Source organism: Bactrocera latifrons, unplaced genomic scaffold (assembly GCF_001853355.1).
Source record: "Bactrocera latifrons isolate USDA-ARS-PBARC rearing strain unplaced genomic scaffold, ASM185335v1 scaffold_105, whole genome shotgun sequence".
Classification (NCBI taxonomy): domain Eukaryota; kingdom Metazoa; phylum Arthropoda; class Insecta; order Diptera; family Tephritidae; genus Bactrocera; species Bactrocera latifrons.
Genome location: NW_017534464.1, coordinates 742,389 through 755,774, shown reverse-complemented (window position 1 = coordinate 755,774; position 13,386 = coordinate 742,389). Strand labels below are relative to the sequence as shown.

Genomic DNA, 13,386 nt, shown 5'->3' with positions numbered 1-13,386 from the left:
AAAAATAATCTTGAAAGACGAAATACGCGCCAACTAAACATGACAAACTACCAAGCGTCTGCTGTTGTTGTCGCCAAAAACAAATAATTTCAGTTGTTAGCAGTTTTGAGCGCTAACGGTGGCAACCGCTTCCCGTTATTAACATATGTATGTATGTATGTATAGTTATGTAACACTGCCGCCCAACTGCCTGCAGCTCATAAGCAATGTAAGTATGTGTGTGTGTAAGTACAAATGTGTATGTGTTTTCTTTTTTCTTGTGTTTGTATGTGCATTTTCATACCTTCCTCATCGCCCAACTTGTAGACCAACTCCTTAGCGCGATTTGGTATGTTGTCGAATTTCTCGAGTATGACTCCTTTAATGTGTTGCGCCCAGAGACGTTTCTGGTCACGATTTTTGGCTGTCAATTTGATTTGATTACGCGGCTCATGGTAGGGTATTACATAAAAGCTCGTCGGTTCGCCGGGTAAATGTTCGCTTAGCATTAGATTATTTTGCTGTGTGTGAGAAAAAACGAAAGCAAAACCGATGAAAGGAAATGCATTAGTGCAAAGCAAATATAGAAATTTATAGTAAAAGTAAAAATGGCGCGCGATATATGCCATCAACGAAATGCAGACTGGTGTGGCAAAGACACATGTTTTCTTTGTAGACTTTTGTGGTTATAACTTACGTGTATGTAACTCTTAAATTGCAAACGATTATCCTCTTTGGACTTGGTAATGATCAGCATCGTGTCGAAAAGGAAGACCATGCGTGGCTTATTGTGTTCCATGAGGAGACCCTCTTGGCGGAGTTCGCCCAAAACGGTTAGTTCTAGGAAAATAATTAAAGTGAAAATAATACGTAGAAATAGATAATGGCTTAGAACTTAAAGAAGGTCAAATATTATATAACTAACATAGTATGTACTGTTATACATATATGACATTTTATTGATAATATATTTTTTTATTTTAATACCTATCAATATAATTTATTTGTTAGCATTACAACTACTTTAAAAATGTTAAATCTTATAATAATTAAGTAATAATCGTACTTTTCACAAGCTTATTGGAATTTTGAAATTTTGCTGTCGTAATGTCATTTTTTTTAAGAAATATGCCCAATACGTTTGAAAAGTACAATTTTTATTCACATTTACCGTACTAAGAAAACACTACCAAATTCATTTAATTTTCAAAAAATATATGGAAAATAAAAGTCAGGTGGCAACTCTGTAAAGTAATATTTTTGAAAAAAGCTTACTAATTAAATATCAGTATTTACACTTTTAAAATTTTTACTTTCCATTTATGTTTGAATGAAATCCAACTTTGAAACTTTTTTTGTCAATTTCGATTTGTAAGAAAGGTAGCAACTACATTTTAAAAACTCAACTTATCTTAACATTTAGTTTAGTGCATATCGCATTTGATTAAAAAAAATGTAAAAACATAAGTGGCAACTCTCAAAAATAATGTTTTTGCAAAAAAGCTTACTAATTAAATTTCATGGTATACACATTCTTTTATTTTTTTCTTTCCATTTTTTTCTGAATAAAATCCATCTGGCAACGCAATAAAAGTTAATAATTATAAAACAAAAACAAAACTTAGTTCTAAACAAACAAAACAAAATATTCTTCTACGATGGTCAATATGACCATGTATCACATTTTTTGCCATCTTGCAACTTTGAAATGTTTTTTATTTTAAAATTAATTTAAATATTTAACAACGGTGGCAACGGCGTTTAGTTATGTAATTTTACATAATTTAATTTAATATATACACGTTACTACCGATCATCAACCTATTCATTTAATTTTCAAAAGAATATAAAAAAATAGGAGTCAGTTGGCAACTCTGAAAATGAAAATTTTTCCAAAAAGTTCAAAAATTAAATTACTTAATATTAACATTTATGAAATGTTTTATTTACATTTATTTCTTTATTAAACCCACCCTGGCAACACGCTAAAATGTATAATTTTCAAGCAAAAATAAAAGTTAAACCCTTATTTCAACACTTACAAAAAATGATATTATTTTAAATATTCAGATACTTTTCATAATTCTTAATAATCACTTTTTACCAATATCATAACATATTTTTTCCAATTATTAAGTCGACATATTTAGTTAGTTCATAATGGTGGAAACTAATTTTTAACAAATCAACTTTTAAATAACATTTAAAACTCGAATGCAATAAACATTTTCACATTACTAATTTAAGTAAAAAAAAAAAATTAATTTAAAAAAGCGGCAACTCAGAAAATTAATATTTGTAAAAATAAATGTTAAAAGTGTTTTATTCGAATATGTTTCCCTTTGCGAATTCTCATTGCATTCCTTTTTTTAATTCATATGGCAACTCCCTCCATTAAATTTTTTTCAAAATAACATCAACACTGACTGATTAGTTAAAAACCAATATAATTGCTGATATTAATTATTACTAGTAATAATTTTATTTTCGGTACCAAAACTTTAAGCTTCATATACATTTCTCCTTCTTTGAACTCACCTGGTCCCAACCAACCGTCCAATATGCCAGATAGTTCTTTAACTCTTATTTGTTGCTCCAACTTACGCTTCACCTGATCGATATTACGCGCCACTTGCCGCATGATTTCGTAGGCTTGCAACACTTCCTTCACATCGCAATGCTTACGAAGGTTCTAAAATACAAACAACAACAACATATAAGCAAATATAATATATAGAAAATATTTGTGGTGCGCTTACGTCCAATAGCAGATGATATTTAAGTATACGTTGCACCGGCTTCAGCAAATATGAGCCGAGTGGCAATTTGTGTTGCAACATTTTTTGTGTGGACGTCAGCAGTGCGTTGGTGTGTGTGGCCTGTAGCAGTTTGGTCAGCAGTGATATGGCTTCAGGATAACTTGTACTGTAAGAAGAGGAAGAAGAACTTCATAAAATATTACGAAATTTTTGCTATGACAATTTTTTAGTAATAAATATATTTTTTAAATTATTAAAGAAACTAGGTTTTAATAAACATAAAACTTATAAAAGAAAGGGGGATTTTGGTTTTCCCATAAATTTTGAGGCCAATTTGAGAAGTTTTAAATTTTCTCATTTAAATTTTGTCCATTGAATTCGCAGTTTTGCCTGAAACCGATATAACCTTTCTTTAACCTTAAAATTATTTTTCATTTCATTTTGGTTATTTTATTTTGCAATGAATATGTTAGAAAGGGATGTCCTCAAGATGACATCACCAAAGTTAAAGCCACAAGCTTTTTATTGGTATCCTACCAATTTTGTTATTTTGGCGAAGAAATATTATTTTTAAATTAAAGTTTAAAAATTCTGAAAAAAAGGTGAAGTAATTTGCAATATATATATAATTATATTTGTATAATTTTATTAAGAGTGGCAGCTCTGTTCAACGAATATTTTAACACAAGCGCTTCAGCGAATCATTTTACTTCATTTGATATATGTGCTTTTAGAATTTGCGTAAAGGTGGCAACCGTTTTCTACCAACATTTAAATGCATAAAATATATTAAAAAAAAATTTTTATTGAACACTGTCAAATTTCCAATTTAACTATTTATTTGTATTTTTTTATTATGTTTTCGTCAGGTGGCAGCTCAGTAACAATACGTTCCTAGTTATGATTTTAAGCTGTCAATTTTAAAATATTTTTTATTTTTATTTTACAAGAAATTATCATATATGACTTGTTTTATTTGACTTTATTAAGGGTGGCAACCCTGTTCGATCAATATATTAACGTAAGCATTTAAGAATATTTTTTGTACTGTAAATTAAGAGAATAATTTTATGATATATGATATAAATTTAGAAATTATATAAAGGTGGCAACTCTATCTAAAAAAAAACATGTTTACGAAAGCGCTTGTAAATATTTGTTTGACGCTTTCAAATTTCAAATAAAAAAATAATTTTTCATCAAATTTTGTTTTTGGGCAGATGGCAACTCCATAAACGACAACTTTGTATTAATAGTTTATGAAGGTAATAATTTAGAATATTCCTTAACGAAGACAAAAAAATAATACATAATCGCAGTACCGTTCGCACGACATTCGAGTCTTCATAACCGGTATGGATCCCGATTTCTATTCAGCCAAGAAGAAAAATTATTTCTTTTATAGAATTTTTGGGATCTGTGGAGGGTTCTATAGCTTCCGTGCAACCCAAGTTCGTGCTTTTTCTTTTCTTTTTTAATGCCTTATTATTACATAAAAAATTCCTCTGCTTTAGGAACACTATGATTGCTCAGTTGAAAAACAACTTTTGAGATTCAACAACTCAATTCGAATTCCTCTTAAACTCTGTTCTGTGTCAAGCTTAAATGTTCATTGTGTTACTAAGAATTTGTTTATTTGTTTTTTCTTATTAATCCGACCACAAAAGAAACACTTATCGCCTAATAAAAATCACCATTGTCAAATAGAGAATTCCAAGCGCTGGCAGGGTCACTGCAAACAAAAGTTTCAAATGCCAACCAAAGTGCAACTGTCAAAAATGCAAAGCTTTGGCGGAGTAATAAAAAATATGCAAGTATAGCACATAAATTGCACTGACAGTAGGAGTCAAATACCAAAGCGACAGAATGTCACTCAAAGCGGCCAAGGCGAGCCTGAGGGTGGTGAGGCGCTGCAGCGCGCCATTTGGTGGCAGCGTGATGGCAGCAGCAAAGAATGCAAATCACAATCATGAAATCGTCATTTTTGCATTTTTCATTTACTATTTATTGTAATTGGTTTTGTTGTTGTTGCCACCAAGAGATTCCAACACGGTGTGCTGTGTCACTTTGCAAGCATGCAACAAGTACTCGAAACGTGTTTTGTTCGCTTGTCAGCGTGCACTCAACTAACTGACAGTGACAGAAAACAACCGCCAGCGCACTGATAGCGCAGCACTCCCACGAAAGCTTTGCAGCGCAGTTTTGCACAGTTAGCCCAGAACTGTCCGAGTGGCTTATTGGTAATGTCATCACTTCATGTTGAATATCTATCAGCGTATCTAGCGGAGCTCAAGACTCCAACTATGCCTCCAAGTTGTAGTAAATATGAATGCCAGCGAAGCGTATAAGCGCAAAAACAATAAAAATAAAAATTACAATAACAATAACAACAAACATACAGCAAGTAAGTAATAGATGGCGTGTTTGACAGCAACGAACTTCTAAGCAGCCACCAATCTAAGCGACCATCCATATCCACCAGTTTGATTGCAGAGCTGTGCGCTTTTGGAGGCAGCTAGTGGAGCAGCACTCAGCGCTTGTCTAACTGTCTAGCGAGCAAGCTAACTAGACACCTATCTGCGTGTATGTTTTATGTGTTTGTGGCGGATGGCATGACTGTCTGCATAGTTAACTGGCTGCTTGATTGCTTGGCCGACTGGCTGGCTGGCCGTTTGCCAAATGAAGTAACTGGACTGTCGTCTCAACTGGCTGCGTGTCTATCGCTGTTATGCTATCACTCGCTGCACTGCTGTCTGCCAAGTTCGCGTTAGACTCGCAACTAGGTTCTGCAGGCAATATTCTAGCAATCTGCACAGTGTCTACTAAGAAAGTTGTGTGTGTGCACACAATGGTAAACCGCAAAGGCGCAATTTTTCTTCGCTTTTCTAATTTCTAGCTTGTTGTTCTCGTAAAGAAATCAAGATCAGCGTTTTCTTCTGGTTTAGTTTTCTTATTGTTTTCTAGTTTTCTTTTTGCTGTTTTAAATTTCATTTATTTCTCTTTTTGTTTTACTAGAACACGCTTCTACCACTTTCATGCTCTGTTAACTGATTAACCATGTTGGAGCATTGCTGTTGTTGTTGCCATGCACTATTGCTTTTGGTGTGCAAATAAAATTTAATTTGGTGTCCGTTCGGGTGAAAAGAAAATCGTATGAATTTACAATAATAAAATCAACCACACGAAATTGGCAAGTCGCTTGTGCGAAATCTGATTAGACAAACGAGAGAGTAGAGACAATGCATGTTTATATGTATTGAACAAGAAGTTAGAAAGAACTCAAACACTATTGATCGACGATTGGACATGCAAAGCCAACGCAAGGCATTCATCCTGCTTTCGAACAGGTTTTGGTTTTTTTATTTCATTGTTAGCAGTTTTAACTCTCTTCCTGTTAACTTTTGGTTATATTTCTTTAATATTCCCCAACTAATTTAGCGAAGTTTTCAACCATCACGGATACAATTTAAAATTTTAACTATAGCTTTATAACAAAATTCTCGATTGATTCATTGGATTTTTTCGATCAGAAATTTTACCCTTTTGTTACAATTCCACCATTATCTCAATGGAGGTAATGCCAAAAAAAACTTCCTAGTCCGCTGGCATGTCTCCTACTAGAGTTCTTAGGTCATACCCTTTGAATTTTAACAGTCGTCATGTGCGTCCCATATTTCATGCATTCACATATAACATGTTTGTCGATTAAATATTATATTTAGAAATCGCCAGTGCCTTCTTATCGAAATCTAATTGAAGGCTTATCACGTTACCAGAAATATCACTATGTCCTGGAATCCATTACAGGTTTACCGTGAATTACGATATTAAAGAGATCAAGATCAAGGCATTTTTTTCATTATCTGCTACTAAATCCTAAAAGACTTTAGTGATTTTAAAGCCGTTCAGTTATCTGTATATATAAATATAATTCTGGTTATGGTCAGACTCTTTGTCAGAATAAGAAGATTTTGGTAGTCGGAAGACGATTCTGGTGTCTAATTTTGCAGAAATTGCAACATCCTTCATTCGATAATTCACTGCGTACTCATCCTATAGATACTTATCCCATTGTGGATCCATCCGCATAGATATCTCACCCCTATCCTAATCTTCTCTGGAAGGAAAGAGAATATTGAGGACCGGTTTCGAGTTTATTGGATAGAAACGGGTACTTGCGTCTTAGAATTACCCTATAACAGACGACTAGTAGGGAGGATTCCTTCCGTCTTTGACTGTCTCTTTTGCCAGTTGTTTAGAGAACCAGTTTGTGGGAAGTATATGTAAAATATTATTAAAAAGAATAGGATGCCCTTTTTTCATTTTTTTCAGTTAAGACGAGTTCCAAGAATCACTGCCCTTCGGAAAGCTTCTCTTTAAAAATATAACAGCCATTTTATTTCAAAATATCAATTTTCCATATATATATATTTGATAAAGGTAAGAGAGAAATTTGAATCGTTTTTCTTTTTTCCGATATTAAATGTCTAATTTTGAAACTCTTCTGGGGACATAAACTGGCGTAATCTTTAAACAAGTATGGTTAACAAACTTTTGATTTTCACTTACCAATATGTTGTGTATACATCAAATCTTTCGCGCAATTCTATAAAACATTTCGCTATTTTTCCTGGGTCCATACCAGAGTTGATTAACTGCTTCAGGAGTGTGGAGTTGAACTCATAAATCTCTTCAATATTTGAGAAGAGTATTTTCAGTTCGTCATAACGTAGGCAGGCACGTTCCTTCCAGTCCGACAAATAACTGTAAAATGATATTTAAAAAGATGAAAATTAAACTAAAAATAAATTAAAGTTAAGATAATGATTCCGGAATATTGTTGTGTGAAATAACTAAGAGAAAAAAGAAATTTAGAGTTGTAAAATCAGTTTGTGTACTCACCCTTTTATAACCTGCCCCAAGTCCTCCACAAAACTGCGTTCAGAGTCGACTATCTCTAGCATAGCGCGCTCTAAAACTGTCATACCACTATGCGGATCCATAAGTTCATTCTCACTTTGATCGGCCAGACTTTCAACACTCGCCAAATACGATGTGGCCAGCTTGCCATTCAGATGGTCCGAACCGGAACTGGAACTGGACGATGTTGAGCAAATGGAAGACGAAGAAAGCGGACGATGTTTGAGTTTGGCAATCTCTGGCAGCATTGGACAACCTTTGCGTGACTCTTTTGGCGAAAACTTTGACTTAATATCCGTTAAGCGATCTAAGCTCTCCGCCGACATTTTGCTTGCCTCCTCAAGCTCTTCTAACTGCTGTGCAGTGGGCAATTTTATTGGTACCGCGCCGCCCAAAGTATTGGCCTTCGCTGCTAAGCTTTTAGAGCGCGCATAGGTAAGCATCGGTGAACCGGACACAGTTGAGGCGCAAGCTGCTGACGAGCTGCGCACTAAAGGTTTAGAGATCACTGGCTTATTAATAGCTTCGATGAGTTCAACGCTTGTCATGGATGAGTTCATGCTGTCCTTTTCACTGAGCGTAAGCGATGCGAGATCTTTTGTGATTACCGGATAGTTCAAAGTCTCAACAAAATCTGAAGGTGACAAAGGTGCAGTGGCGATAAACTCTTTGGAAGGTATTGGTGGTGGTGTATTGAGCGCGCTAGAGAGACTATTATTGTTGTTTATATTATTATTATTATTATGATTGTGATTTTGTTGGTGTTCCACCGCCAGTGGCAAGCTAGTTGGTGGCGGTGGTGCACATGCGGCCGTCAACATTTGCGATGTGGTGGCCAATTGTTCCATTTCAATTAGTTTAATACTTTCTTGGCGTTCATAATTCGGCAGTGATAATTTGTAGTTGGCACTAAAGTTGAAAGCGCCAAGGTAATCGTTCGTTTTTATGGCTGAGGTATTTTGATTTGTCGGTGTAACCTCACCATCGCCAATAGAACCTTCCAAACACGGTATGGCCACTACAGCCGGCGTTGGTGGCTTCTTCAGACCGCGCGAGGGCTTCGCCTCGGTGTACGAGTGAAAATTGAGCGCATCTAAGTACTCGGAACTGGAATCGAAGGTCTCAACTAATTCGCTACCCGACTGCGTTAACTTCCCGGTAATCTTAGAGAGCGGTATATGTGAGAGCTTTACTTTGTGTATGCTGTTCGGCGTTGAAGTCGCGCTTGGTGGTGGCGCTTTTTTCACATACCGGTGATGCAGCGCTGGCGATTGTGTTGGACTCGTCAAGTGTGTGGGTTGCTGCTGTAGCGCATCTATGTCCACAGTTTCCACGCGCTCCGCATCAGAGTGTGTAATTATGCGCTGGACATTAGGTGACAGTATGCGTATTTGATTGCGATGCTTGCTGGGGCTGTTGAGACTGCCGCTGCTGCCCGAACTATGGACGAATGGCGTTTCGCGCGACAAGCGTGAGCCTGTTGGGCTGTTATGACATGCGCTACCGCTGCCCTTTCCACTGCCGCTGCTGCTGCTGCGTTGACTGAACGAAGACGATGATGAGAGCGAATTGAGACTGCGACTACTCGCACTGTAAGTATGCTCTATGCTGTGGTTGTGGACACCGCTGTAGCTGTTGTTATGGCTGTTGCTGTAGGCTAGGTTAAGCAAAGCAAGCGTGCTGTTCCGACCGCCGCCAAAGCCGCTGTCTGTAGAAGTGCTCAAATAAGTTGCGGCCTCTGAAGACTGTTCATTTAACTGTCGTTTTGATGGCGCAGGTGAAGGCGTATGTGAAGGTTGCTGCTGCTCTACCCCTACAGCGTGACAATTACTCTTATTACTGTTGCTGTCATTACAATTATTGTTATTGTTGTTGTTGTAACCGTCTATATGGAAACTATATTCGTCGCTTAACTTTTCCTCTGCGCTGAAACTTGAACTGCGGCTACTCTTATTGCTGAGCGTCGGTGAGTCGCTGTGATTGCTTGCAATGCTTACATTACCGTTAGAGTGCGCGTCAATGCTGCAAGCGTTCTCGTCGCCGTTTTCGCTTATTTTTATATTTTCGCCACTGCTGTTCTGCTGATTTATGTTACTATTATTGTTGTTGTTAATGTTATCGTTTGTATTTTTGTTGCTAGCCTCGAGCGCACTCGTCAAGGTGTCGTAGATGCCCAAAAGCGATGGTGCCAATTCTGTGGAGCTGCCTGCAGTTAACGAAACGAATAAGAAGATGCATAAGAAAATTAGTTAGTTTAGTTGTAAATTAGATGAGCATGTGTGTGGCGTTAACGAACATGATTTGCATAAATGCGATAATCAATTTCTAAAGTCGAAGTTTAACATTCATATATATAGAAGTTGCCATTTTGATTCCATTCAATTGATTACTAGTTCAGATCCTCACTTACTTACAAAAAAAACTATTAATAACCTTTACCCAAGTTTTTGCTCCTCCATACTATTGACTATCGAGTAGATAAGGAATGATCCAAATATTTTTGTTTTTTTTTTATATAGTAATCAAAAACACTTTTAATATTTAACTCAAATATGACCTAACGGGTGATTCATTTCTACTTTTTTTAAAGATAAAACACAGAAACTTCAAATTTAATGGGGAATAATTATGATCATTTGAAAGATCATTTATTTTTTTAATATAATCGATATTAAAAGTTGACCACTGCTATGTCTCAGATGGTCCATCCGTTGAGTCCAATTTTCGATGATTGGTTCGAGCATTTCCACTGGTAACTGGGGAATGATAAGCGTGATGTTTGGTTCCAAGGCCCGAATCGAAGCGAGATTGTCCGCAAAGATTTCAAATTTTACATATCCTCACAGGAAAAAGTTTAACGGTGTGATATCACACGATCTTGGGGACCAATCGATCAAATATAGCCAGGATCTCGAGCTTCAATCTCAGACATTGAATAGGGTTAACATTGCGCGATAGCGGTTGCCAAGTTTTTTGGGGGGTCAGTTACTAACTTCTTGGTTGGTTCTCAGCTACGTGTTGTCACGCATCTTTTTATGTTCTCGACTCGACCTAGTTTTTGAGTTTTGGTACGCGTCTAGCTTTGACACTCTTTCAACACCTAAAATATTAACTAAAATGCGTTGAGTCAATTCAAGTCAAGTGGTAATATCTGTTTCAACTGCAACTGCTTCTTTAACTTTTTCGATGTTATCGCCATAAAAGAGGGCAAGTTTTCGATGAGCGCACTACTCTCACTTAAAAGCTTTGCGCTACTCAAATTCTTACGTTCGCGATAAAATAGACTCCCCAAAATGATATTCTCAATGATTTCGATTTTACTAACTGTAGACGCTCTTGTGACCATTTTGAATAACACTTTGGTGGAAGAAATTCCTACAGTGGCAAGAAAAAACCAACACAGAAAACAGTTAAAAGTTTGTTTGCTGCCATTTTAATGGAATTAATAAAATAGTGTTTATAAGTGTATACCTCGAAACCAGCATAAATTCCATCTACAATCTAGGCCTGAATGTCAAGGGAAGATTAACTTTTTTCAAGGGCAGAATAACTCTTGTCATCAACTACTTTGGGTTACCGCGGCGACGTGGATATAGTTAAGCGCCTACCAATTCAACTAATGCACTGATTAGGCCTTGTCAATCGCATGGAAGCTGATGTTTCTTCGATTCAAGACCCACAGGTGGACAAAGAAAGCAAAGTCGCTCAAGCATTATATGGAAGAATCAAATTTTATTTTAACTTCAATACACTTACATGTATATTGGGATGTAAATACAACTGGCATGACAACGCAAAGATCAGAGGCTACTGCGAAGTTTTGTGATCTCGCCCCAGACCGAGCCACCGTGGTAACGCCAAAGAAGAAGTGGAAGAAATTGGATTTCCATCATATACGTCAGCACAACAATTTTTATTATATTCTGCTGGATTCGCTTAAGTAGCCTGAATGGCTTCAGAGTACCGCCCAATGGGCCACCTCAATTTTTGATATATCGATCTGAAACCTTGCACACGTGGTTTTTTCTCCAAGCCACTTATTTATTGGAATCTACGATAGCGGACCAATATAGCACATAGCTGTCATATAAACTAAACGATCGGAATCAAGTCCTTGTATGGAACACCTTTTCATTTGATGAGCTATCTTCACAAAATTTGGGATGTATTATTGTCCAAAGTAACGCTGCAACCCTAGCAGTCATACAAAGTGACCACCAAAATCTTGTATGAAAAGTTTCCGCTGAAAATGGTATGTTTGCTTCAGTACTACAATCCCTTGAGAAAATTCAATCAATGCACGATTGTGGCGCCAATGTGCTTCAGCTAACGACGCATTGCTGTTCGTTGCAAAAATCGACGACACGTCTAGTTAATGACTAGCTTAGCATAAAAGTGCACCACAGCTATTAACAATCCATCGGCATAAACGTTCAAATCACTATTCAAATCAATTGGCCAATGCCGATACCACAAGCCAAGTAAAATTCGTATTGACATGCTGTGATAGGCAGGGTCCTGCGCTGGGACCAAAGTAGAAATCACTGGTACGTCTGTCAGTGATGGATGCGTGCGAAAGCAAATTGCCAATGGAAAATGCAACAATTTATTATTATTATTGATTTAACTTGAGGTATTTCGCCACAAACACACACACACATTAATACATGCGTAAGTATAATTATAAGTGGAGAACTTGCTGAAGACAGTACAATGAGCATGCTGAAGGACTATTCGAGTCAAAGTACACAAATGCTCGAATTGATTAATTGAATTCTTTGGCTTGTAATGGCAAGCGATTCATTTTACATATGTTGCACGTTGCATATTTAATAATGCTTAGGGTGGAGTGTAGGTCAGAGCGGTTTTAATGCCGCAAAGTGTGGTTATACCATTTACTTTTTACGCTTTCAGGGTTTATAGGACTCATACGTAATTGTAATAAGCCATTATTTCAATTATAACGTAAGCTAAGCATATTATTACGTCGCGTAGGGCTTAGACTTCGGCTTCGCAAAGCTCTCGTGTTGCGCTTATGATTTGCATACAAATTTACTGACTTTTCAGCTGCCAATCTGCCACATTTCGCTGGTTATGGCTGGGGCTGTCAGTTCGTTTACCGCCATCAATCAATCGCTTATGGCATATTCGTTTCGACGAGCGCATGCAAAGTTCGTTTATTACATACACACTCAACTGTACACGAACTTAGTTACTCTCATTTAGTGCCAGCACTACTGGCGAACAACAACTCAATATCATTGCAGATGCTCTTCAACATGCAACACATCAGTTGAAATCGCCATGAAATTTAAGTGCTGCGTGCCACTTGCAACATTGTTGATTGCATTTGCAGCAAATTGTTTAACTGACTAACTGACCGACTGTCTGACTGTCTGGCTGTCTGGCTGATTGCCGCAAATGTGCCAGTGCATGTTGTGAAGTTATGCCAAACATTATGGCATTTCATTAACATTTGTGGCAATCAGGTGAACATGTTGTGCATGCCACATAAATTAGTGCAGCATTATTGAATACAGCAATAAAATTATGTGTGTCGCATTGCAGTGGCATTTATTTTTGCGTGGCTTTTTTATTTAATTTTAGGAATGCCACGCAATTAAGATTTATTTTTATACTCTCGCAACAAAGTTGCTAAAGAGAGTATTATAGTTTTGTTCACATAACGGTTGTTTGTAAGTCCTAAAACTAAAAGAGTCAGATATAG

At 36.6% G+C, this 13,386-nt stretch overlaps 1 protein-coding gene across 1 annotated transcript in view; it reads right to left on the bottom strand.

Annotated features, from left to right (window-relative positions):
• LOC108969584 overlaps nt 1-13,386 on the bottom strand; it is a 246,110-nt gene that overhangs the window by 9,575 nt on the left and 223,149 nt on the right. Inside the window, exons 2-7 of the mRNA XM_018934386.1 lie at nt 7,641-9,864; nt 7,308-7,502; nt 2,739-2,904; nt 2,518-2,671; nt 677-819; nt 284-500 (exon numbers count right to left, since the gene is read on the bottom strand). Coding sequence (XP_018789931.1) covers nt 284-500; nt 677-819; nt 2,518-2,671; nt 2,739-2,904; nt 7,308-7,502; nt 7,641-9,864 — 3,099 coding nt within the window. The remainder of the gene's footprint in view (nt 1-283; nt 501-676; nt 820-2,517; nt 2,672-2,738; nt 2,905-7,307; nt 7,503-7,640; nt 9,865-13,386) is intronic.